Source organism: Antechinus flavipes, chromosome 2 (genome assembly GCF_016432865.1).
Source record: "Antechinus flavipes isolate AdamAnt ecotype Samford, QLD, Australia chromosome 2, AdamAnt_v2, whole genome shotgun sequence".
In the NCBI taxonomy this organism is placed as follows: Eukaryota; Metazoa; Chordata; class Mammalia; order Dasyuromorphia; family Dasyuridae; genus Antechinus; species Antechinus flavipes.
Window position 1 is genome coordinate 316,985,271 of NC_067399.1, and position 26,019 is coordinate 317,011,289.

The 26,019-nt window shown below is 33.3% G+C and overlaps 1 protein-coding gene across 7 annotated transcripts in view; it reads right to left on the reverse strand.

Moving 5' to 3' along the window:
- The window catches only part of TTLL5 (tubulin tyrosine ligase like 5), a 392,042-nt gene that overhangs the window by 38,591 nt on the left and 327,432 nt on the right, over nt 1-26,019 (reverse strand). For 6 of the 7 annotated variants that reach the window (XM_051977558.1, XM_051977560.1, XM_051977557.1 and 3 more), the window contains 2 exons: nt 19,999-20,213; nt 2,003-2,088 (listed from right to left, as the gene is read on the reverse strand). In XM_051977558.1, the coding sequence (XP_051833518.1) occupies nt 2,003-2,088; nt 19,999-20,213 (301 nt within the window). The remainder of the gene's footprint in view (nt 1-2,002; nt 2,089-19,998; nt 20,214-26,019) is intronic. The other variant, XM_051977559.1, reaches the window with a different exon arrangement.

Below are 26,019 nucleotides of genomic sequence, written 5' to 3' on the forward strand. Positions count from 1 at the left end.
GGCTAAGGCAGTTTTATTAACTATTGGAGCATTCTTAGTTAGTGTGCTCATGGGTGTTTCCTTCATCCAACTGAGTTCATTAACCAAAATAATCTATTTTGTGTATATTTTTTATAATCTATTTCTCATGCTGTCTCAGTGGTGGCTTACTTCCTTCAAAAGCAGGAAAACACATGCATACACAGCCAGAGAAACATTAATATACTGGCTTTGGTTTCTTCATGGGAAGCACTTAAATTTTTCCATGCTAATTTATACCTACAGCTTGAAGCGGCAAATATTTAGCAAGAAGATTCTTACATCTCATGACTTCTTACAAATGAAATCAATCATAGAACTTTTATAAGGGACTACTAGTTCCCTTCCCCCACCTACAGACTAACAAGACTTATAAAAGTCTGATTCTAGTATGGGAGAAGTTTATACAGTGGTCAAGGGGCAAGGGTTAGGGAAGCCAGTTCTAACCATGTGTGGCTTCAGATCCCACATTAGTGCCGGTTTATACTGTCAAGTCGGCATGAGAAAAACTTCAGTTGCCTAATTTGCTGGTCTCCTGCTATTTTATTTAACCACCACCACTTCAGAGGTCACAGAAAGTGCCCCACTGACTATAAGAGAAAAAAAAAAAAAAGCCAGCACCATTTACTTTAAGTCCAAGGCACTCCCATTTTTTTTTCATTTTTTTTTTGAATTTATGTGCTCTTTCCTATAGAAAATTCAGTATGCTTGTCCTGAATTAGCAATATGCTAATAATTAGCAATGTGCTTCTGAGTCTATTATAAATCTTAATATCTGAGTAGGAAGCAAGTGAATGAAAAATAATTTACTAATCCATATCAAGAAAATACAGACTTGGAGTTGTTTTCCAAATCCAGGCAAAGGAGGCAGAGTGATGTGGCCATTCATACTCTTTTTTCTCAGAGTCCCTTGTGATCAATGGCACAAAGTAGCCAGACCTAATTGTCTAGGTTTGGAAGTGGGGTAAGAGATTAAGGAACAATTCTCTATGTAAAGTTAATTAAATCTTCCTGAAATTAATCTTTATTTTTATTAATACCAAGTTTTGTTTTGTTTTTAAAAAACTAACTGAATGAGCTAAATGATGAAGGTAATGACCAAATAACCTACAAACACATTTCAGATTAACAATATATGGACAGGACTTCCAATCTCTTGGTAAAAAGTTGGCTGGATATAATGTGTTAATGCTGCTAAGTCCTCTCTCTTGTGCGTTTAAACAATGACCTGATGATTGTTGTGTCAAACTTCTACTTTATTACAGAAGGAGGTGTAGCCTTAGCTATACTTGTGGACTTTTTTGGGATATGTTATTAATATAACCAAGGTGAATTTTTAATAAATTATTTAAAATGCCTAAGCATTATTAGCTGATATTAAAATTAGTGCTCTAATGCTAACGGATTAAGAATTCTAGGAAAGTCAAAAAAAGGAATTCAACGGGCTCATGGAGCCAGAAATTGAAATCATATCATTTGATGCCAAAGACACTACAGTGGGGCCCAGCTATTGATTCCAACTTCAATTAACCCAGCTTCTGTCAGATTATATGCAAAACATCGTATTTAATAAACTTCTTGACTTTCTATTCACTGCCAATTAGTATACCTAAACTATCCCCAGGACACTCTTCACTTTAAATATTTCAAAAAGCTGTCAAAGAAAAGTATTGGGGTAACTAGATGGTGCAGTGGATAGAATACCAGCCCTGGCTTCAGCAGGATCTGAGTTCAAAACTGGCCTCAAACACTTAGTAGCTGTGTGACCCTGCACAAGTCACTTAACCCCAATTGCTTTCAAAAAAATTCTAAAAAGAAAAAGAAGACAGAAAAGGAAAGAAGGAGGATCCTATCTCAAAACTCTTCAAATTAAATCCTTGAACAGTTGATTAGATTTCTTTTTTCAGCTTGAGTATGAACTGTGCCTAAGCAAAGGCCTAAATACTTTTACCCTCTCCCCATAAACTAAAGAATTGATATTTACCTCTAGACTTTGTGATGGGCATAAATGACCTAGCATTACTAAGGCTGGTCTGGAATCCATTCAGCTGTCCTTCTGTGGAGGCCGTCCTAGCACACAAAAGAACCTCATTAGAGCTAAAAATGTGAAAATGGAAAACCTACAGTCTCAATCCTCTGCCTACAAAACTATTATATAACACTTGCCTTAATGAGATCCAGAAATGGTTGTTTGCTTTTATATAAACTTATTCAGAAGGAGAACATAGCATTTATATTTGATATTTCAGATGTAGGAATAAAACATGCTATTGAAGCTAAGAAAATCCAAATATTCATTTGCTCAGATCCTATGGGCTCCTGTTAAACTTTATTCCATTTAGTAATCAGAATTCTCTTAATGTACACATTTGGTTTGTACTCTGTTAATCTGCACTTGTTGATGTGTTGCTTTGTGTAGGATTCTTCAGTAGTTTTCTCCATGTACACTTGTTCTATTTTCTCAGCTAGACTATGAGTTCATTTGGGAGTTTGCAGTTTAATTCTTCTACAACTTCTACATAATATGCTCAATAAACATTGTTGAAGAAATGCTTTTTGAGAGAACTTTAAACAAAAAAGAGCTGGAGGGAAAACAATGAGGAAAGCTATTCACAAACCTTAAAATGTCACATAATCTTGAAATGCGAGTTGTGACATGGAACACCAAAATTAGAGTAAATTTGCTGCAGATTAAAAAGAGACACTACTTGATGCAAACTTTTCCTATTTAATGAAACCTAAAAATCTCCAAATTCCCCTTGAAAAATAAAGAAACAAACATTTAATTCCATATTAAAATTATGGCCCTCCAAATGAGATGAGTCAGTGAGTAGTTTTCCTCAAACAAATATATATGCTTACATATATATTTAAACATATATATATATACATACTTAATTTTTTAAACTTTAATTTTAAAATCTCATATATTTTAATGAAGAAAGAATGCAGCTATACCATCAGCATCTTGAATCAAGCCTAAGGTTTCAGATCAGACATTATCTTGAACCCTCTCCCCTCCCTAAAAAGAAATTACAAAAAAGCTGTTTGGAAACAGATTAAATGTGATTTCTTCCCAGGTGTCTACATAACATTGTGCAAACTAAAGATAAGTTACTCCATACGCACACACACACACACATACACATACACACACACATACACATATACACACACATATATACAATAATACATATGTATATCTATATGTTTATATATACATGTGCACCTATGTGTTCATATTTATACTTTATACAAATACATACATATAAAACATATTTTATATTTGCTATGTATATATATATAATTTCTCTCTTTACATGTATTTGTGCAAACATACACATACACACTCTTTTGGGTTTGTTCGGTTACATTTACTTATAATGATCATTGACTTGTGGATTATTCTTTTGTATTCATGTCATAAGTTTATAGTAGAACAAGTTTGATTTTATTGTATACTGTGCGTCATTGACATAATTCCTAACATAAAGATTAATAATAATGCTAATGATGTAAAAGAGTATTTAGTCCATGGAAGATGGTGGTAAACTCAGGTCAAGAGAATATTGCACATTGTGATTTTTTGGGCATGTTTACTAAGAGTTCTATATGTGGAATATCCTAACACACTGGGAAAACTGCTATTCATTTAATTTAAATATACTTTTGTTGTTATTATTAACTTCTTTAGTCTACCCAATCATTGGCTGTCATTATGTCTTGATAAAATGGCAGGAAATAAAAAAATGTACAGATTGAGACTATCAGGATAATTTATTAAGGACATTTAATTGTGGGATAATGAAACTCAAAGCTCCTTAAGAGGTGTGGCTCAACTCAGAGCTGAGACTGAAATATGATTATCTAGCTTTTCATTATTCTCTTGCTAGGGCTCTTGGAAATGGTACTAGTGAACTATGGGACCAGTTAAAGGTTAAGAAGTGAAGCGTTAGCAAGAGCTCAGCTGTGGCAGTGCTTAATTAAGGCACTTTGCCAAGGATGAACTGATGCAGCTGCCAAAAAATGTCTAAAAAGGCAGGATGCCTGATTAACCTACCACTTAGAAACTAAAAAAAAAAAATATATATATATATGTTTCTGTGCAGCAGCAGATTATGAAAGGGATTCTTATAACAGCCACATGTTTCATGACCATTTCTTTCTGTGACAGTTACTTTTCTTGGGACTTAATTGCAATTATCCCATGTGAACGTATCAAATCAGAACGATTTATTCTATTTTCCACCTATATTCCCCTCACTTCTTCTACTGTTTTCTGACATCAAAGAAAGGATTTGACATGAATGTTATTTTTCTACTGGATATGATTATATAGTTCATCTGAACGTTTCTAACATAGCTAATGGTATATAGTATGTCTCAAAAGTCTTAGTGTAATTTTATATTTTATAATAATATGAAAAATATTAATGCTAAAAACTTAAAATATCACTTGAAAGTTTATTTCACCTTTTAAAAAATTTATCTAGTTAAGTGCATTTTGAATGATAAATTTAAAATTTTAATAATAGGAGGACAGTCTGTGATTAGGCATTGTATGTGTAACAGCTTCTAGATAATAGAGGAGGTCCTCTTGTTTAGTTAGCTTAGCCACCTAATCTTTTTCTTATAGGATCATGTCAAAATTGTTGTTTTAAGGTTTTCAAATGCAATCCTTTCAGTCTTGGACAGAAAGAAATATTTTTACAAAGTTAAAAAATTGACTAGGATAATGTATAGAACAAGGTGATAATTATGTTGAATTTTAATAGTACCAATATATTTTAATTGTACATAATTGACTGTTAAAAATTTTTGAGGGGTTAAGTTTAAAGCATTTATACTACTAAAGTTATTAAAGATTATAATTGTGCTAAAACTTTAGGGATGCCTTGCAAGAAACAAAACTGTCTATTAGATTTGTTGCATTTACTATTTCATCTTAGTTTATTAACTGTAATGTATAATATAAAGTGCACGAGTTTGGAAGTGAGAAGACTTGGATTTGACTCACTGTTCTAGTATTTAACAGTTATCTGGCCTTGGACAAGTTACCTTTCTAGCCTTCATCTAGAACAGTGACTCTAAAATTTTGTCCTCAATATTTTTTATACTATAAAAATTACTGTGGATTTGTAGAATTTTTGCTTATGTGTGTTATATTTGTAGCTATTTACCATATAAGAAATAAAAACCAATTTTTAATTTATAGACCCTCTGAAAAAAATTCAGAGACCCTCAGAATCTCAGGCCAACACTTTGAGAACCACTGATCTAGAATATGAGAAAATTGTGCTAGATTATCTCTAAGTTCCATTAAAGTTCTAATCAGAAATAACCGTATTAAGTCTAGGGGAGATACAAATATAGAAGGTATCTAATTGGGAATGCAAGAGAAACACGTGAGATGAAGGAGTATGGTAAAGGGGTCTATCAATTTCAAGAATTTACAATGAGTAAAGCATGCTAAGGCTCTTTTCCCTACCAAATTAAGATTCTTTTTCACATATTTCTTCATAGGACTTTGATTCTTTTCTTGGCATTTTTTCCATTTCGTTCCTTTGACCCAATATTTGATCAGTGGAAACTTTCCTGTAAATGATATCCCTTTCTAAAAGTTCTGGTTTGTTCATTACTTTCCAAAACTGACTCTGTTTGGTGCTATACTTTTTCTTTTAGGTTAGCTTTCAATGTCTTTGTTCCTTTCCAGTTCTTTTATAAAGGTATTATTTTTCCATCCAATTGGCTCAGTAAAAAAAAAAAAAAATCTGTCTTGGACACAGGCCATGACATTAAGGATATATGGGATGAGAAGAACTCAAAATGGAATGTGACCTGATACTTTCCAAAAAGACAGATACATGAGGAAGGTGAAAACTTGAAAAATGATTTGATCAGGGTTGGGATATTGAAAATGAGGTGTCAAAGGCCCTAAATATTAAGACTTCAATCATTATGTAATATTGGTATTTACTAATTTCTACTTACTAGTAGATGAGGCATGATAGTGATCTTCTTTAAGAACAACAACTCATTATCAAAAAGATTAAATTAAACTAAAGATCAAGATTAAAAAGAGTAAGGTGGTATAATGGATAGATTTAGAAAAAGAAAAGTCTGGGCTCAAGTACTACCTTCAGACACTTACTGTGCAGACATGGGCAAACAAGTCCTTTAACTGCATCAGGCAAATTACAAATTATAGATGGATTGTCTCCTATAGACTGGGTTCATTTGCTGGAAGATCTCATTTCATGAAACCAAAAGTCCTTGATGTGTAATGGTAATGCAAAAATGCCTCTTTTGGGGACAGCTAGGTGACGCAGTGGATAGAGCACCAGTCCCAAAGTCAGGAGGACCTGAGTTCAAATCTGGCCTGAGACACTTAACACTTCCTAGTTGTGTGACCCTGGGCAAGTCACTTTACCCCAATTGCCTCAGGGGAAAAAAAAAAGCCTCTATTATCTAATAACCATTGAAGGCCCAATAAATTTTTTCCTACAATATAACTATAAACACCTGCCACTATAATAAGTGCTCTATATGCAACAATTCTTTTCCTTTTTACCCATCAACCTAAAGATTACACCCAGTATACTGCAAAGAGAAGTTAACAGCCAGGCATTTATGTGTCTGAAAGATTTAGCATATTTATTAATTATGGTTCTGGCTAAAATCAAATTCACATCCACTATTTGTATGTGTACAATGTGTTATTTCCTAGGCACCACAGTTGAAAGACAAAGAAATATAAGGCTTGTCCCTGTCCCAGATGAGCTCACAATTCACAGAATCTTATAAGCATCTTACTATATTTTGGGACAAGAGATTTCAAAGGATTTATAGCAAGGGCAGATAGGATCCCATTCACTAAAATTTTATAAGGGTAATCATGTTCAGAAGGGAGGGGAATTTAATTCCAAAAAATAAATGCTGAAGTCTTATTTCTGTTTCCTTTAGGAATATTTCACTCTCCATAACAATCTAAAATATGGAGAAACAGTTTTAATTGCATTTTTCAGTTAAGAACTCTAGCAAACTTGTGAACATGTAGTTCAAAATTTTTTTTGAATAACTGTCCAAGGCAACAATTGAAGACATGATACAAATTAATTGAATGTATTATACAGAAAATTAGTAAAAGAAATCATATGGACCAAAGACTTTTTTTTTTTGCTGAGGCAATTGGGGTTAAGTGACTTGCTAGGGTCACATAGCTAGGCAGTGTTAAGTGTCTGAGACCCAATTTGAACTCAGGTCCTCCTGACTTCAGGGCTGGTGCTCTATCCACTTCTCTACCTAGCTGCCCTAATGAAAGACTTTGGAGAGACTATTACAAATATATATAGGTCAAGCAAAACAAATTTTCACATTGATAATGTATATATATATATACATATACATAAATAACAGACATATATGTATAGAGATATACACACATTATGCATGTGTGTATGTACATATATAAATAAATTCTGCATTCTGAGAGCTTCACTTTCCCATCTGGAAGTGAGCAGCATGTTTCATCATTTGTCCTTTGGATTCATATTAGGTGATTACATTGATTAAAGTGCCTAATTCTTTCAAAGAAGTTTGTATTAATGATATTGCTATCACTGTAAAAATAATTATTGTATTAATGATATTGCTATCACTGTAAAAATAATAATTTTTTTTGGTACTTTTCAATTCACTCTGTATTATTTCATATAAGTCTTCCAAGGTTCATTAAATTCATATATGCTATAGTTATTCAACCATTTCCTAATTTATGATTATTCCTTCAGGTTCTCATTCTTTCCCATAAAAGAGCCATATTTTTGTACATTTTTAGTTAATAACTCCCTTAAACTTCCCAATCACTAATGCTTTCTTCTCCTTTCCCTCATTTCACTCTTGAATGAAATATGTTTTTGTGTCAAACTCTGTGTGTATATTCTTCCCTCCTTGGACCAGCTTAGATAAGAGTGAGATTCAAATATCAGCCACTGCCCCTACCAGGTTCTCTTCTTTGTTTATATAAATGTAGACATTTAGCTCTACATATGCATGCTATTTACATGGAATAATTTTCATAGTTTTTCTTTCTCTTTCTCTCAGCCCCCAGTGTAATTCTTTCCCTTTCTCCATTCTTTGTGACTTAGAAAAACCATATCTAGACATTCTATCTAATTAAGACTTACCCTCTGACTTCTGATGTTAGAGTTCAATGAGACATATATATCATATAAAATATATAAGCAGTATATTCTTGCTTAGTCCTTTATAAGTGTTCATTAATGTGGGTTTTTTAATGTTTCCCTTAATTCTTTATGTTTTAATTTTTAAAATTTCTATTCAGTTTGTCTTTTCATCTATTTCTTTACAAATTCATTTTCCCTTCTTCCCCCCATTTAGAATTATATTCACTATGGCTAGTTAAGTTATCCTTGACTGAAAGCCCATATCCTTTGCCTTCTGGAATAAGGTATTCCAAGCTTTGTGCTCCTTTAGAGTGGTGGTTGTTAAAATCATGCCTGTTCCTGATTGTTGCTGCCTCAGAAATTGAGTTTTTTCTTTCTCTCAGCTTGTAATATTTTTTCTTTGACTTGGAAGTACTAGATTTGGAGTTTAATGTACCTGAAAATTCTGATTTGGGATTTTTTGTGGGTTGTGTGTATGTGTATGTGTGTGTGTTTTGAGTTTTGGGGGCAATTGAGGTTAAGTGACTTTCCCAGGGTCACACAGCCAGAAAGTGTTAAGTGTCTGAGATCACAGTTGAACTCAGGTCCTCCTGACTTCAGGGCTGGTGCTCTATCCACTGCGCCACCTAGCTGTCCCCAAAGGTAACATCTTTTTTCTTTTTCCACCTTGAAACAGTTCTACTTCTAAGAATTCTAGGGAGGTTTTTTTTTTTGTTTGGTTTTTTTTTTAAGATTTCTTGAAATATGATGTCTAAGCTTTTGTTATTGTCATGGTGTTCAAGTAGTCTGATAAGTCTTGAATTTTTTCTCCTTGATTTATTTTTCATATGTATTGTTTTCACTGTGTTTTGTTTTACATTTTCTTCTGTTTCTTCTTTCTCTCCCCCCAGTCTTTTGATTTTGCTTTAATATTTCTTCTTGACTCATGAAGTCATTGGTTTCTGTTTGATCCATTCTAATTTTGGGGAAGTTTGTTAACTGGGCAAAGTTTTGTACCTCTTGTGATAACACAATTGCTTTCTCAATTCTCTTCCATAGTTTTAATTTCCTTTCCATTTTTTCTCTAGTATTCTCTTTCATTAACAAAAACACTTTTACATTAAAAAAACAAAACAACATGTGTGCTTCATTTCTTCTAAGAATTCTAGATGAATTTTTGTTCATATATTATGCTTTTCTTGAGATTTTACCTGTAGATGTTTTGGCATCATTTTCTTTTTTTGAGATTTGAATCTTAAACATCCCTTAAACATGATAGCTTTTTATGGTGGGATTCTTTTTTTTGTTTGTTCAGTTTTCCAGCTTATTTTCTGATTTTAGACTAGATGTTAGGGCTGGGCTCTACCACACTTTTAGAAGGAAGGTCTGGACTAGTCCTTTTGCTTTCTTGTGATATTGAATGTAGTGTTCCAGGATGTCAGTTCAGGTTGGGAACCTGCACATTTGCAGTTCTCCCAGGGTGGTTTGATTTAGAACAAAGTCTGATTGACTGTTGTCCCTCTAAGAGTTCTGAAAGTTCTTAAACTGAATTTGGGTAGAAGTAATAGTTAATTGCTGCTGAACTCAGCCACTATCAGCCACTGGGAAGCTCTGATGATTCAGTGACAAAACTTCTGACTTCCCTTGCATTTTGGATTGTTGTTATTATTCTCTAAGTTGCACTCACACCACTGTTCCTTGCTTCTGAATCTGATCCTTTCTTGGTAAGCAATCCAGGATGTCCCTACTTGGTAAAGCCATTCCTATATCTGTCTACTCTTGATGTGTGTCTCAGAACTGGAAGTGCCAGAGCTGTCAGTTGTCACCAGTCCCCATAGAAAGTCATTAGCATGGATTTGGGGGTGTTCACATGTGGGTCTGAAACTTCCTCTTGCCCTTGGACATGTGCTGGAGTACTCCACACAGCCACTCCTGCCCAGATGGCATCTTTAGTCAACAAACTTCTCTTAGTCTCTAGGCTGATCTGAGCTGGAAAAATTATTCACTGCAACTTTTTCTTGTATGTATGTCCCCATCAGAATTCAGATTGGTGCATTTTGTAGATCTGCTTGGAGGAGTATTAGGGGAGAACTCAAGTATTGCTTCCTTTTATTGCATTATTTTTGCTCTGCCTAGAAGAATCACAGACTCTTAAGGCTAGAAGGGACCTTACTTTTGTTTGAACCAACTTACTCTTTCACCTTCCAAAGTTGGTAGCATCTTGTCAATAAATGTTACTATGTTTGTATTTCCATAATTTTGCCATCAGAGATATGACAAAACTCTACAACAAAACTATGAAGATAATCTTAAATAATGATTGCTATTTTATTTGATTGGCTCTGTCATCATTGGCTCATTGTCATCAATGTCAACAGATATTATTCAGGCTTTACCGATCACCATACAAATGATATTCTAAAGCAGACCACATCTTTATAGTCACATAGCTAAAGGAAATAGAATGCAAATCACTGTGTTGATTATTTGTTGACTATTAAAAAAGCGTTTTACTTAGTAGAGAAAAATATCACCATAAAAGCTTTCAACAAGATATATTCAATTCTTTTGATAAAATCATATAAAGTTCCTTTAAAAAGAAATAAAAAAAAAAAAAGAGAACTCTCTGAGTACTAATATCAAAGCATATATATGTTTGTCACTGATATGGAGGATATATGGTACAAAATGAAATTATCTATAGATGATCAGAATCTCCATATCCTCCTATATAAAATGATCCTGTTCCAACAGCCTCAAATCCTATATTGGAGAGCATCCTATAATAACTCAAGAAAATTAGGCCTAACTATCCACACAGGAAAATATTTAGGAAATGAAAAATGCTTATTGTCCAGACTGTGACATACAATTAAATGCAAAACCTACAGATTTGGTCCATGAGGACATATCTCAAGCAGAAACTACTGACAGTCGTTGAAATGGATCAAAATTTGAATAGAAGGAGGAGAATGGGCTAGATTGTTTTTAAGAAATTATGAACTGTTTCTAATAACGCCAAGCTTCTTCTGCAAACAAAACCCTATCTTTTGAAGGTCAATTTTTTTTTGGTCATTACATACTACTATTATCCTTGGAACAACACAACTACCAAAAATTCAAGTTATAAATCATACCAAGAAAGATGAAGATGGTGACTATGAATAGGCTGCAACATATCACAAAGAATTATATAGGGGATTCAGTGTAAAAGATAGCACCAAAAAGATGTATCACTAGAACAAGAAGTGTTCTATTCATGCAGCAAGAAGGATATACAAGAGATATCTCACATGCTACAATGGTATTCATGTTATATCATGACATCTTGGCCAGCATGTTGGGGGAACCTCTTGTAGAGAATTTATGACAGGCATGGTTGGAGTTAATAAGAAGTAGAATGGTTTGTTATTTCTCTAGCTCATTTCAGAGATGAAGAATTAAGGCAAACGGGGTTAAAGGATTTGCCCAGAGTCACACAGCTCATAAGTGCTGAGGCTGAATTTGAACTTAGGAAGATGAGTTTTCCTGAATCCAGGCCCAGCACTCCTATCCACGGTGCTATCGAGCTATCCCTGCACCCCTTACACTATCTAGCAATCTCTAGTCATTCAGTACCTCTCCTATTCTTCAATAGCTTCCAAAGATCATAGACAGATTCAGAAATTATATTTAATTCTTTTATCATCCAAAGATAAAATTGTATGGACCTACTGATTTGACCTCATATTCCTTATTTAAAGAAAAAACAGAAGAAGAAATTTTTTATTAATTTAACTTTATCATCTTCTGATATGATCATTCAAATTATATAGAGTGGTCCTACCATTTTTTTGATCCTCAACTCAATACACCTAAAAAATACCCCAACCCAACCCTTTTGTTGTCCTCAGCAAATCTATATAATTATGTAGTTTTACCTTCTGAGATTTAGCACTTTTGATACTGGGGCTTTTTTTCCTCTTCATAATAGTATTTTGTTTTTTCCAAATATTGATAAAGATAGTTTTCAGCATTCATTTTCTTAAGATTTTGTGTTCCAAATTTTTTTCTTCCTCCCTTATTCCCCCCTTCCTCAAGATAGAAAGCAATCTGATAGAAATTATACATGTACAGTCATTTTAAAGATATTTCCATATTTGTCATTTTGTGAAAGAAAAATCAGATCAAAAAGGAAAAGAAGAGGTGAAAATAATATGCTTCAATCCATATTTAGTCTCCATAGTTCTCTCTCTGGATGAGGAGGACATCTTCCATCTCAAGTTTAGTGGTATTATCTTATATGATAACTGCTTTACTGAGAAGAGCTAAGTCTATCATAGTTTATAATATAATATCATTGTTGCTGTGTACAATGTTCTCCTGATTCTGTTCACTTTATTCAACATCAGTTCATTTAAGTCTCTCCAGGCTTTTCTGAAATCAGCCCATGCATTTTTTCTTATAGAACAATAATACCTCATTACATTCAAATATCATAACTTATTCCCCAACTGATGAGCATCCACTCAGTTTCCAGTTTCTAGCCACTACAAAAAGGGCTGCTACAAATGTTTTTGCACATGTGGGTATCTTTCCCTTTTTTATGATTTCCTTGGGATACAGACTCAGGGAATGGCACTGCTGGATCAAAAAGTGTGCACAGTTTGATAGCCCTTTGAGCATAGTTCCAAATTGCTCTCCAAAATGGTTGAATCATTTCACGACTCCACTAACAATGCATGTTTTGACACTGTTCTTTAAGGAATCCTCAGTTTCCTGCCTTTGTTTCTATCTTCTAGGTATGCCTTATTTAAGTCAGAATTAGTAAATGAGTTAGTTCTGTGTCACAAAGTTGGCCTCTTTAATCAGTCTCCCTTATTCCTCCTCATCAAAATCACTCCACTTGAGACTTAAGAATTTCATTTTTGATAGTTTCCTAAAATTTCTATTAAGGATGATGCCCAGAACAGGCAGCAACCTATCTCTCACATACTTGTTGTTGTTCATGTCTGACTCTCCATGGCTCCTTTTGCATTTTCCTAGCAAAGATACTGGAATTATCTACCATTTCCTTTTCCAGCTCATTTTACAGATGAGGAAACTGAGACAAGGGTCAAGGGGAGATGAGTCTTTCTGACTCAGGCCTGCACTCTGTGAACCATGCCATTTAGATGCCCTCATACAATTCAGTAACATTCTTAAAGTTCATGCAAAGACCAAATGATGGTTAAAAAAAAAAATCCAATGAGAAACTAAGTGACTTCTACCATCTCAGAACTCAGAGAGCAAAGCAAATGCCAGTTCAGAGTGGATTCCCAGGTAGCAAGAATAAAGGCCTCCCCATGAAAGCCTCAGGAAGGTCAGGAAGCCACAAGATGGGGAACTTGGAAGACCTTACGAATGACATTTAGCAGCAGCCATCTTAGTACCTGAACACAAAGACTCTGAAGTCCCAAGCAGTCTGTCCTGAGACACTAGGAAGGGCTCTGAAGATTCAACTCTCTAATCTTTAAATATATATAACATATATAATATATAATATATAATATATAATATATAATATATAACATAGAACAAAAAATGGCAAATTTTAGCAATGAAATGTAATCCCCAAATGCTGAAGTAGAAATCACAACAGAGCACTGGACCTGGAGTTAAGAAGACTTGAGTTTAAATCTGGCCTTGAGAACTGTGTAGTTTTGTGATCCTGGGAAAGTCAGTTAATCTCTGTAAGGACTAAATGAGACTGCCTGCCATCCCAACTGAAAAAAAAAGTACACAAAATGCTTATGTGAAATGAGCATAATTAAGCAACATAAACTTTTCACATTGGTCACATTCAAAAATGTTTGCCAATTTTCTGTCATGGGATAGGTAGCATTCTTCATCATCAGTCCTTAGGAATATGGTTGATCACTGCATTGATAAAAAGATCTAAAGTCTTTCAGAATTGGTTATTTATTTATTTTGCAGTCCGGATGCTAAAGTATAAATAGTACTTCTAGTTAGTTCTGTTCACTTCATTCTGTATCAATTCATATAATTTTCCAGGTTTCTCTGAAATGGTCTCTCCATCAAGATCATATTTGTGTCATGGAAGAAATTTGGCAAGATCCCATATAATGTTTGATAGAATTTTCCTATGAATCATCTAGATCTGAGATTTTTTTCTTTAGATATTCATTTATGACTTCATATCTTTTTCTGAGATGGAGTTGTTCAATTTCTCTGTTTTTTACTCTACTAAAATTGTAAGTATTTCATATATCTGTAAATATTTATCTATTTCATGTAAGTTGTTGGGTTTAGTGGCAGATAGAGGGGCAAATATTTTCTAATAATATACTGTATTTCATTTTAATTTTTTCTCCTTTTTTCATTCTTGGTATGTGAAATTTATTTATTTTTCTTATTTTTAAACTACATGGCATTTTTTTTAAAAAGCTGCACTTAGTTTATCAATTCAAAATTTTAAAAATTGTTAATGTCTTTTTTTGATTTTGAGGATTTTTATTTTGATATCTGGAATTTATAAATGTGTTGCTAAGGTTTTTTTTCCCCTTTTGTTTAATGTTCAATTTGTGAATCTTTTTTTTTTCTTCTGTTAATAAAAGTATTTAGATATATATTTTCCTTTTTGCTTTGGATGCTTCCCCAAAACTATGATATGATGTTCTATCATTTCTATTATTTGTCTTTGACCCATCAATTCTTTAGGATTAAGTTTAGTCCCCAAGTGATTTTTTTAGTCCTTTTTACAATGACTTTTTATATTGCACTGTGGTCAGTATGTGCTTAATATTATTGCTTTTCCACATTTCTTTATGATGTATTTATGCTCTGGTACATGGTCACTTTTTGCAAAGGTTCCATGTGCACCTAAGAAATATGTATATTCTTTCTTATTTTTATTTAATAACTATTAGTGGTTTATCATTTTTAACTTTTCCAAAATTCCATTTAAATTCTTATCTTCTTTCCTGTTTATTTTTAGATAGATTTATCTATTTCTAAAAAGGTATACTGATATTTTCCCAAATAGTATAATCTTACTATTTATCCCTATAAATCATTTAGCTTTTTTTTATACTATTTACTTGCTGTGCCATTTATGTTAAGTTAGGTTATGTACTGAGATTGATGATATGTACTGAGATTGATAACTTCCTGTTTATTACTTTTACTTAGATCTACTTTTTCTGTTATATTGTCTGAAATCATGATTGTTATCCTTACTTTTTTCAAGTTCAGCTACAATATAACAGATTTTACTCCAACTCATTTTAAATTTGTTTAAGTTTTTGTGTTTCAAGTCTATTTCTTGTATGCAGCTGACTGATCAGGATGTTGATTGCTAAAGAAAGGGGTGGATGTGACAATTTCTTAAAATAAGAGAACAATGAAGTTTGCTTTTTTCATTTCGTTTGACCATTTAGAGGCCATTTTAATATTATTAATATTAATATTAGTATTATATTATTAATAGTATTATTAACCGATCTAATTTCAATATTATTACATCACAGAAAATAGGGAAGCCCAGGGAAACAGGGAAAAATAGAGAATAGACAGTCCCTGAATCAGTGAGAATTCATACATTTATTCATTAAGTTTGCTATTTTATATGGGCGTAATTCATGGTACCCCAAAACAATTACAATAGTATTATCAAAGATCACTGATCACAGACCACCATAACAGACATAATAATAATGAAAAAATTCAGAATATTGTGAGAAATATCAAAATATGATATATGACATGATGTGAGCACATGCTGCTGGATAAGTGCACTCATATATTTGTTTGCTATATGCCAAAGAACTTTGAAAAAGGAGACTATTATAGAAATGCAAGATGTATTATATGCAACTTTCATAAAAATGTATATATACTGTATCTTGTGCAATTCTATTAGTACTCAGATTTGATTCTAACATGGCTCCTGAAATACAGCAACTATTTAAGAGTAAAAAGCTGATGTGATATACTTATAATAAATATTAGTTCTAAAAAAATTCTATTATATGTAGAAAAAACAATCCAAAAATGATAAAAATCTGTTTATAAATCTCTGTTACTTCAATGGGAGTTTGGTTAATATTTCTTATCCATCTATCTATATAAATATATGTAGCATTTTGTATAGTATTTTTGTTTATTATTTCACACAAGCTTAAGTTTTTTCAGCTTTCTGATATTTATGCCACCCAAAATTCTGATTGCATTAATCTGTATTATATTTTCACCTTCTTATCTAATACTTAATTGCTTCCTATCCCCATTTATTCACAGGTGTTTGCACAGTAATGGTTAACAACCATATGCAACTCCTATAGAAGATAATTCAACTCTCTCCTCTCTGTCACATGACTAAAGAGGCAGATACTTCCATTTACCAAAAAAAAAAAAAAAAAAAAAAAAAGAGAGAGAGAGAGAGATGTAGTTCATCTAAGTATTCTTTGGAATTTTTCTTGTGGCAGAAAAGTTGCCCAAGTTAACAAGAGTTTAGGTGACTAATTTTCATGCTTTTCTTTGTACCTAGGTTTTGCCTGTGGCCTATCAATTAAGGAACTCAATTTGTTCAAGTTTCTTTCTCTATCTTAAAAAAAAAAAAAAAAGTATGATTCTGGCTCTGAAAAGAAGATTATTTGAAAAAAAAAATAGTTCTAATGCAACTAAGTGCTTAGAAGAAATACCACAAATAGTTTCAGGAAAAGGATTTGAAAAAGGTATTAAATTATGAGGTGCTGCAAAACATCAAAGAGGAAAAGCTAGAAAATGTAAAAGGCACTACCAAAATGAGAAATGTGAATTTCTTAATAAATCCAACTGTGGAATTGACAAAATTGGATTAGATTTGAGGAAATACAAGTAAGGGACTGAGATACCATGCCAGAGAGTTGGGGGCAAGGATAGGGTAATGAGGGTGGGGTAGAATAACAGTAAAGCAGAAAGGATTAACAAAATTTCGTTCAAAACATATAATGTGCTTATTTAAAATAAAGCCTTCACCAGAGCAGGCAGTAAATTTCTTTGACTTTTAATTATTTGATGTGAAAAATGTTTTTTATGCAGTTTTGTTCAATTATAGTTCTTAAATTCTGAAGAATTTTTTTGCTTTTTTGGTACATTTTGGGAAATTGGACCCTACAAAGTTTGTACATTATCAGAAAGAAATAAAATTCAGTTGTCCTAATTCTTTTTTTTTATCATCCTCCAAATTACAGACTTTTTAAAATATTGTATTACACTCCAAATGCAATATCATGAATATATGTGAACTCTAGTGCCTTTAAAAATTGCTTCTATTTTTGTCATATGCCAAATTCTATGGTAGATGTTCAACCAAAAAGACACAGGATTTCATTAAAGCCCAAAGCTAATGACAATTTCTCACTATTTAAAATTTCATGATATAACTTTGGAATTCCTGAGTGACTTGACATAACCAGTAAGAAACTGATGAGAACTGATTAGTCTTTATGGAGCTGTATTAGAGGCAATAATCAAGAGCAAAAAAAAAAAAAAATTAATGGAGCAGCAGATTTTTAAGGCAGAAAGATGAGATAATAAAATAAAAATTTCCTGCTACATCTTAGTCTGAACATCAACTATTAACCAGGCTCCTGATTTAATGATCTATTGAAGATTCCTCTGGAAACAACACTCTTTGGAGATGTTTCACAGAATATGTTTCCTAGAGATAGGCTCTGCAAGCAGCAGTTATTGTATCCATCAATAAAAATCAGCTAAGATGAAGCTGACAAGATGAGAAAAACATTAGACTTGAAAATGGTGGGCTTGTAAGACACATTATGTTCTATACAAATAAAAAGATTTATTTAAGTTCTTATTAGATTGAATTGGCTTCAGAAACATCTATTGGAGTTTTAAAGGCTAATCGGAAACTATTTCCTGGAATGACTCTTCACAGCATACCTTTTGCTACTTGGATTATATTTCTTAGATTCTGAAGAAATCTTATGCTTTTTCCCCTTCTGTGCATTTTTGGTGCTGAGCTGTATCCGGTTTTCCCACACTCCCGCTTGTCAGAGAGAAGAAACCACAAAAATGTAGCAAAGCAAAGTTTGTCCAAAGAACTGCAATTCCATCTCAGGAGGATAAACATTCCTAGTGCCAAGAAATGAGTACAGTACACCAGCACCTTCAAATATATAACCTCACTGTGTGGTACAGCAACCCACCTACTCACTAGTTCAATCTAGTCTACCACTTATAATAGTAGGGATTACTTAACAGTAGCCCAGGATTACACCAAAAGAGACCAAACTGTCAGACCTGAAAGTTATACATATACTACTCACTCTACTAGCAAAATGTCTACTTTTCAAATGATCTTAAAGATAATCTGGTATGAACACTAACAGGGATTTGGCAAAGAAAATTGGAGTTCCTTCCCAGTTTTACCAGTGACCTTCATCCATGAATTTCAGTGTCTTTATTAATCCTTCCTTGGAACTCGTAGGATCAGATTTCAGACCCAGGAGAGGTCTTCTAATACAATCTTCTCATTTGCTAGTTGTGAAAATAGGTCCAGAGATGTTAAGTGACTTGTCCAAAGTCACATATCCATTTTAACAGCAGAATTGGAGCTAGAACCCAAGACTCAATTCCATTTCAATATTTCTCTTTAGAGCTGGGCCAGCAAATATTTTTTGTAACCAAGAAATCTGTTACTGTGGAAATCCAGGATTTTGACTTTTCTTGGGTTTTGTGGTGATTTAATAATATAATTCAACAGCCACAAAAGACAATTTTTGACTCAGATACTGAATTTGAATCAAAGACAGAAGAGAAGCAGCAGCAGTTTCTTTCTCTCAGTTCCAGTAGTCTTTGTTGTAAACTAGAGTTAGTTGATCATGTTAAGTACTAATAAACATGAGATGCTAATGAAACATAAGGGAAACAAAGAAAATCTCACATGCAAAAAAAGCATGCTCAAAATAATGTCCCATAAAGTCACCTTGAAAAGGTTCTCATTTTAAAAGTGAAGGCTAAAAGAAACAGTATCCAAAATTATAGCCAACTAGTGACAAAAAAGTTGGAATGGAAGTTGGGAATTCAGTCTTCTAGAATTAGATTTAAGTTTGAAAAAAAAATCTCTTTTTAGTATTAAATGTGTTTTATTAATATATATTATATAAATTATATATAAATATATATTAAATACACAGAATATTTCACAAAAACTGTTGCAACTAAAATCAAGTAAATGAATTCATCTAATTGATATCCAAGACCATATCTTCCCATTAAAAAGCCTGAAAAAAGAAAAGTTTTCCACAAAACATAAGATTCAGACTCTGTTAAAAAAAAAAAAAAGTTTGTGAAAACAAGCATGGCTTTCAGTTTCTGGAAATTAGGATGTCTCATTTGATTTTAATTGTGGTAAGGTAGTAGTCCCTCAGTACTATTCATTGACTACCCACATATTCACATCATCAGGGAAATACAAATGCATTAACAGTCTCAATCCTGGAGGAGCCTAAAAACTAATGAGAGCAGTTGTGAAAAAAAAAACACACATTAAAATGCATTTAACTAAACAAAATGAAAACAGATGAATAATCATTGATGAACATACCAAAAGTAAACCATCTGATTTCTCCTAGATTGTCTGAGTAATTACAGTGAATAAATAGCACCAGGAAAGATTTAGAAAAGACTAAGTACTCCTGTACTCTGTACTCCTCAAAACAACAGCCTGTTCTTGAAGGAAGAAAGGAAAATAATGCAATAATATTTCAGTGATAACAATACTATGACAACAAACCCCACCTCCCCCAAAAAAACAAAAAACAAAACTTACTTGGAAACTCTTTGGGATGACATCTTCCTAAGCACCTGCTTGTGATTGGGAGGGGGTTTGGGGACCAGGGATGAGGAAGAATTTGGAGATGGCACCACTTTCTGTGGCAGACTGGTAGGCTTCTGACCACTGCCAGTAGTACTGGAGATTCTGTAGCCTGCATTATGTATAGACCACAGATTGGAACTGGGTAATATGAGATTGCCAAAGATTGCCTGCAAAAAGAAACAATGGAAGAAGATTGATGCCTTCTATTAATTATAACCACCTGCAATAAAAGTCTTTTACACTTGTTAATTACAAAGAATAATACTGGAGAAGCCCAATGAAATAGAGAATTGGTCAAAACACACACACACACACACACACACACACACACACACGTAAAAAAATTCTATATTGACAGACGTTTTAGATTCAGAGGGATTGATGGCCAGGAATTGATAATACTGAATCTGAACCAAAGACAGAGGAGTGTACATCACAAGATGTACAGCAGTCTGAGACAGAAATGAGAAGAACTGAGATCTTGTCATTGCTCTGCTACAAATTAAAAATATGACTTTAAGAAAATTCTCAGAGTTTCCCTAAAATGAGATAAATAACAATCATCTATTGGAAAGACAAAATGAGGTAATTGTGGTACAAACACTTCAATGTAAAATCAATAAACAGAAAATTGCCTTTTGCTTAGAGTTTATAGAAAAATCACTAAAGATCTAGAAACCATGAAAGCAAACATCTTTCTGTATGAAGTGATGAAAAAGTAGACTATGTTCAATTCAGCAATTGTTTAGATAGTGCTCAAGTGGATTGATTTACTTTTTCTATGGCTCAGGGTTTTCTGATTTCAAATTTCAGCATTATTTCCAATAGTCCATAATAAATCAATCTCACCAAAATTCTTGTTGTGAAATAAAATTGTAGAAAGGAAAAGCTGTAACACAACTATTACACAGTGATTTCAGAAAAGGTTTTGCAAACACTTGATTCCATCTCAAGCTATTTTATATCAAACCAGAGTGGGAGAGAAGGAAGACCTTACACCTAAAATATTCCTCAAAATTTATTTATACAATGAGGGAACTGCCACCAGAAGAGAAACTAAAATAAATGACTATAGTGGCAACTCAATTATTTTCCCTAGTCGTTTCAAGTTTCTACTTTTTTAAGTCCTCAAAACTGTCCCAGTCACCCAGGCTCACTTACCTAGGTGTTATTCTTAACCCTGTACTCTTTCTCACCATCACCACCCTACCCCTATACCCGATTTGTTTCCAAGATCTATTAATGTTACCTTTGTAACATCTTTGGTACATGGCTCCTTTTCTCCTTTAGCAAGCCCTCATCACTTCACCCTCACCCTCAGACTATTTCAATAGTCTGCAGGTAGATCTGCTGGCCACAAGTTTCTTCTTATTTCAGTCTATTCTGTACTCGCCTGTCAAAGAGGTTTTTTTTAAAAATACAAGTCTAACCATATCACTCCCATATTCAATAAATTTCAATGGCTACTCATCACTTCCAGAGTTGGGTGTAAAATCGGCTATTTGACTTTTAAAGGTCTTCATAACATTCTTAACCCTACAGTCTTTCCAATCTTCTCACATCTTACAGCCTTTCCTCCACCTCCTGACATATGTTTAAGTTCAGGGTCAGGGGCCTCCTAGCTATTTTTCAAGCAAGATCTATCTTCCTTACTCCAAGTATTTCCTTGATAGTCCACAATACTGAGTACTCTCTATTCTGCTTTCAGGCTTCCTTTAAGCACTTAGCTAAAATATCACCTTTTACAGGAAGCCTTTTCAGATCAACCTTAATTCTAGTCCTTTCCCTCATTTGATTATTTCCAATTAATCCAGTAGATAGCCAGCTTGTACATGTTAATTGCATGATGCCCCCACTTCTACCCTCACAAAATAAATGTGCTTCTTAAGAGCTGAGATTGTCTTTTTGCCTTTCTTTGTATCCTCAGTACTTAGTATGATGCCTGGCACATAGTAGGAGCTTAACACATTTATCCACTGATTGATAGATTGACAAGTTAAAGTCTGAGAATGAAACCTTAGGTAAACTTAGATGGAAATGGAATTCATCATCAGATGGGGACAGAAAATAATTCTTCGATATTATGAGGACTAGAGACTTCATCAGCATTTCCAATAAAAAACACTAATCTACATTTATTCATCTTTGCAAGGTAGAAAGTTCCACATCTCTTCCTTAAGAGGAGGTTTGTGTCATTACTCAAAGGTTGAACTTTTAGCAGTGATGTGTGTATGGCAATTAGTTTTGTGTTCTTTATCAATAATTTTTATCTTTTTCACTAAAAGCAGATTTGTCTTCTGGCATTTTGAGAATAAATGTTAGCTACAGAAAAAATATTATTAAAAGAAATAATTTTGGTTGCATAAAAACATATACATTATTAGTCCTTTATTAAGTTCTACTATATTATGATATAAAAATAGCAAGCTGTTATTTATTTTTCATTGTAAACTCATGTAAATATTGCATTCATTGTACTTTGTTTAAGACCACTGTTATTTGCATTCAAAATATTCAATAAAACAGTAAGCAGAAACAAGTCCTTCAATATTTGTCTCCATCAACCAAAGAAACTGAAAAACAAAAAATACAGAAATCTATTGGAGAACTGCACTCTTAAAAACTCCCACATATCTAGGGTCTTTTATGCTTCAAAACAAAACATGTCTTGATTGCATCTTTGTGGAGGGAGTGGGAGAGAGAGAGAGAGAGAGAGAGAGAGAGAGCAAGAGCAAGACTAAATTATATAACATTTCTACTAGAGATAATATTTAGGCAAACTCATGGTCTGATCACATAGAATCACAGAATCACTTTAGCATAAATTAGTTCAACTCTCCCTCTCACATTTATAAATGAGGAAATTGAGGCAGGATGTTTAAATGGCTTGACTAGAGTTATATAATTAGTTTGTGACAGAAGTGAATTGGACCTTAAAACTCCTGGCTTTCAGGACGATCCTCTTTCTTTATTGCTATAATGTAGATCAATATATTCTTATAAAAGGGAAAAAAAAAAACTTGAATTACCATAATCTTATAGTTCCATTACTTGTAGTGCCTATACTCTAGCCTGATCTCTTAGCACTCTCTGTACTCCATGTATGCACATAAATTGTACTTTGCATTATATTTTCCCACATAGATGTTTTATTATTTTTACTAGATTGTAAAAGCTTTAAGGGCAGGAATTATTTAATTTTGTATTCTGATTCAGGTTATTATTGAACTTTTTATCTTTGTAACTCTTATTGAACTCTTTATCTTCCCTGACAACTTATACATAATAACTATTTGAAAAAAAATTTAAATTAATTTTTATTTTTATTCTGAATTTAAGAAATACCAAATAGAATGGGTTATTTTTGTATATAAAATGAAACAGAAAAAAAGATAGATCCTCTCAATAAGTATATAGGAATGGACAAATTAGTTTGCCCTGGTGCTTATCAATGACCCAGAAAATGAAGACTCATCTAAGGAAATTCATACATGGAAAGTCTACATAGGAGATCAGTAGTTGGTGCAATCTATGTGTGTTGGCAATCACCTGCAGAATAAGGGTCACACAGTTCGTTATCAGTTAATTTACAAAAAATGTAAGAGTTTTGGAAGCACAGGTAATTTCTTCAAGTCCTAATACTAGTATATCAACTCATTTTTGCTATATTTGACTGGCTTCTTTCTTGGATGTGGGAAATAGTTATGCTACAGAGAGTGGACTCATAAAACCACAGTCTGGAGACTGGCTGAGCCCCAGGAAAAAGACAGGAAAGGCTCTTCTCCCACATGTATTTGGCAAACATCAGGGCACTTGTGGGTGGGATGGAGGAGTTTCTGATAGACAGAACACAGACTTCATCTTGGAAGGTGAAAGGGGCAACAAAATCTGAAGTCTTTCACCAGTAAGCTAGTACTGTTCTCTGATTAAATCCTTGGGGCCAGAAAAATTTCTTTCCTTCAGCCTTCACTCAGGTTTCATGGTACTAGATCTTGGACCTGGATGACCACCTGCGATAAAATAATTGTCCACATTCATAGTTAGAAGAATTGAGGAAGGCAATAATATAAGTAAATGACATTTACTTGTATTACTTCTTACAATGGATTCATTTCTCTTGCTTTAAAAAAAAGAAATTTTTATTTTTTATATTATTTACATATTCTATCAAGTTTCTTCTCCCTCTCCTTCCTAGGTAGCCATCCTTTATAAGACAGAATTAAAAAATAGAGGAAGAAAAAAATTCAGCAAAACTAGCCAATATATTGAAAAAATCTGGTTTTATATGCAGTAATTGAGATTCATGGTTTCCAATCATTGGAAAGCAGGGGGTATTTGTGTCTTCTAACATCTCTTCTTTGGAGCCAAGTTTTGTTATTATAATTTCAGTTTCATTTGTTTTGATAGTTTTCTTCTTTTCACCAACTTTGCTGTAGTCATGGTGTATACTGTTTCCCTGATTCTGCTTATTTCACTCTGTATCAGTTCAAATGTCCTCCCATGATTTGCTGTTCTTATTATTCATCATTCCTTACAGCAGAGTCTATTATATTTATTATGTACCATAATTTATTGAACTATTCCATAGTCAGTGGGCATCTACTTGGTTGCCAGTTCTTTGCTACCACAAAAAAGTATAGCTAGAAATATTTTGGTGTGTACTGACATCTTTTTATCACTGACCTCCACTGAGCAGTAAAATCTTTGTGTCAAGAAATATGAACTAAACACTTGGTTAATCTTTTCACTTAATTCCAAATTGCTTTTGAGACTGGCTGGATGAATTCACAGCTCGGCTAGAAATCTGGGCCTCTTTCCATTGCCCTTCCCCAATTCTGACTTTTTTCTTTTTCAATTATCTTTGACAATTTACTGGGTGTGAGATAAAACTTCAAAGAATTGTTTTAACCATTTCTCCATTAAGTGATCTGAAACAGTATTCTATATAGTTGTCAATAGTTTGCATTCTTCTGAGAACCATTTATTCATATTCATTGTGGGTCCTTCATGGTTAATTTAGGAGACAGGGATTTCCAAGTATTGTTCTCATGATATACAGTCTATCATGAGAAAGTCTATATTATATAATAAAGTATGCAAACATATTTTAGTGTGGTTATTTCTGGTTGCTGAAATACCTGAGTATTTGTGAGCCTGGACTGAGATAACAAGATGAGCAAAAGGACTGTGCACAATTTCTGGACTCAACTACAAAGTCCACACCAGTCTGTCATAACTCTGATGGAGGAAGGGCAGAAAAGCTTAAGCTACTGTTCAAACAAAAGGACAGCAGGGAAGGCTAGACAGACCACCCAAGAAAATAAGGCAGCACTTCCAGTTGCCAAAGATATACAAAACTCTTTAGTGCATCCTTCTGTCTGTAAAATGAGCTTTTTTTCTCCTAAACTCTTTTGAGAGGCTTTTAATAGTTCTAAATATCTAATTCAGTTAGCATGGATAATGAAGGAGATAAAACAGTCTACTAGTCAGTCAGAAGCCAGGATGCTGCCATTATACAGAATGAGGCTGTATGTATATCACATCCATGATCTTCTTATAATAAAGAAATAACACCTCCTCAAGTGAATTAATCAGGCATAAAGTGGCAGAGGCTGAGGTTTACATCAAACAACTTATTTCTTTGTCAAATAGAGCCTAGATAAAATCATGATTTCTTTCAGATTCTGTGAGCAATGTAGTACAAAAAGACTAGACTCAGGAAAGACAGGCATTCAACTGCTACCTCTAACATTTTGTGGCTTTTGACTATGAGCAAATTATTTGGCATCTGTCTCTGTTTTCCCAACTACAGAGTGGCAAAATGATATTGATTGCATAAAGTTCACAAGGATCGCATGAGAATCAGACGATATTGTATGTAAAAGCTTGGCAAACCTAGAAACACTTCACAAAATGGCAGATTTTTTGTTTTTTGGTGGAAATTAATTGCTATACTGAACTCCTGGTAAAGAA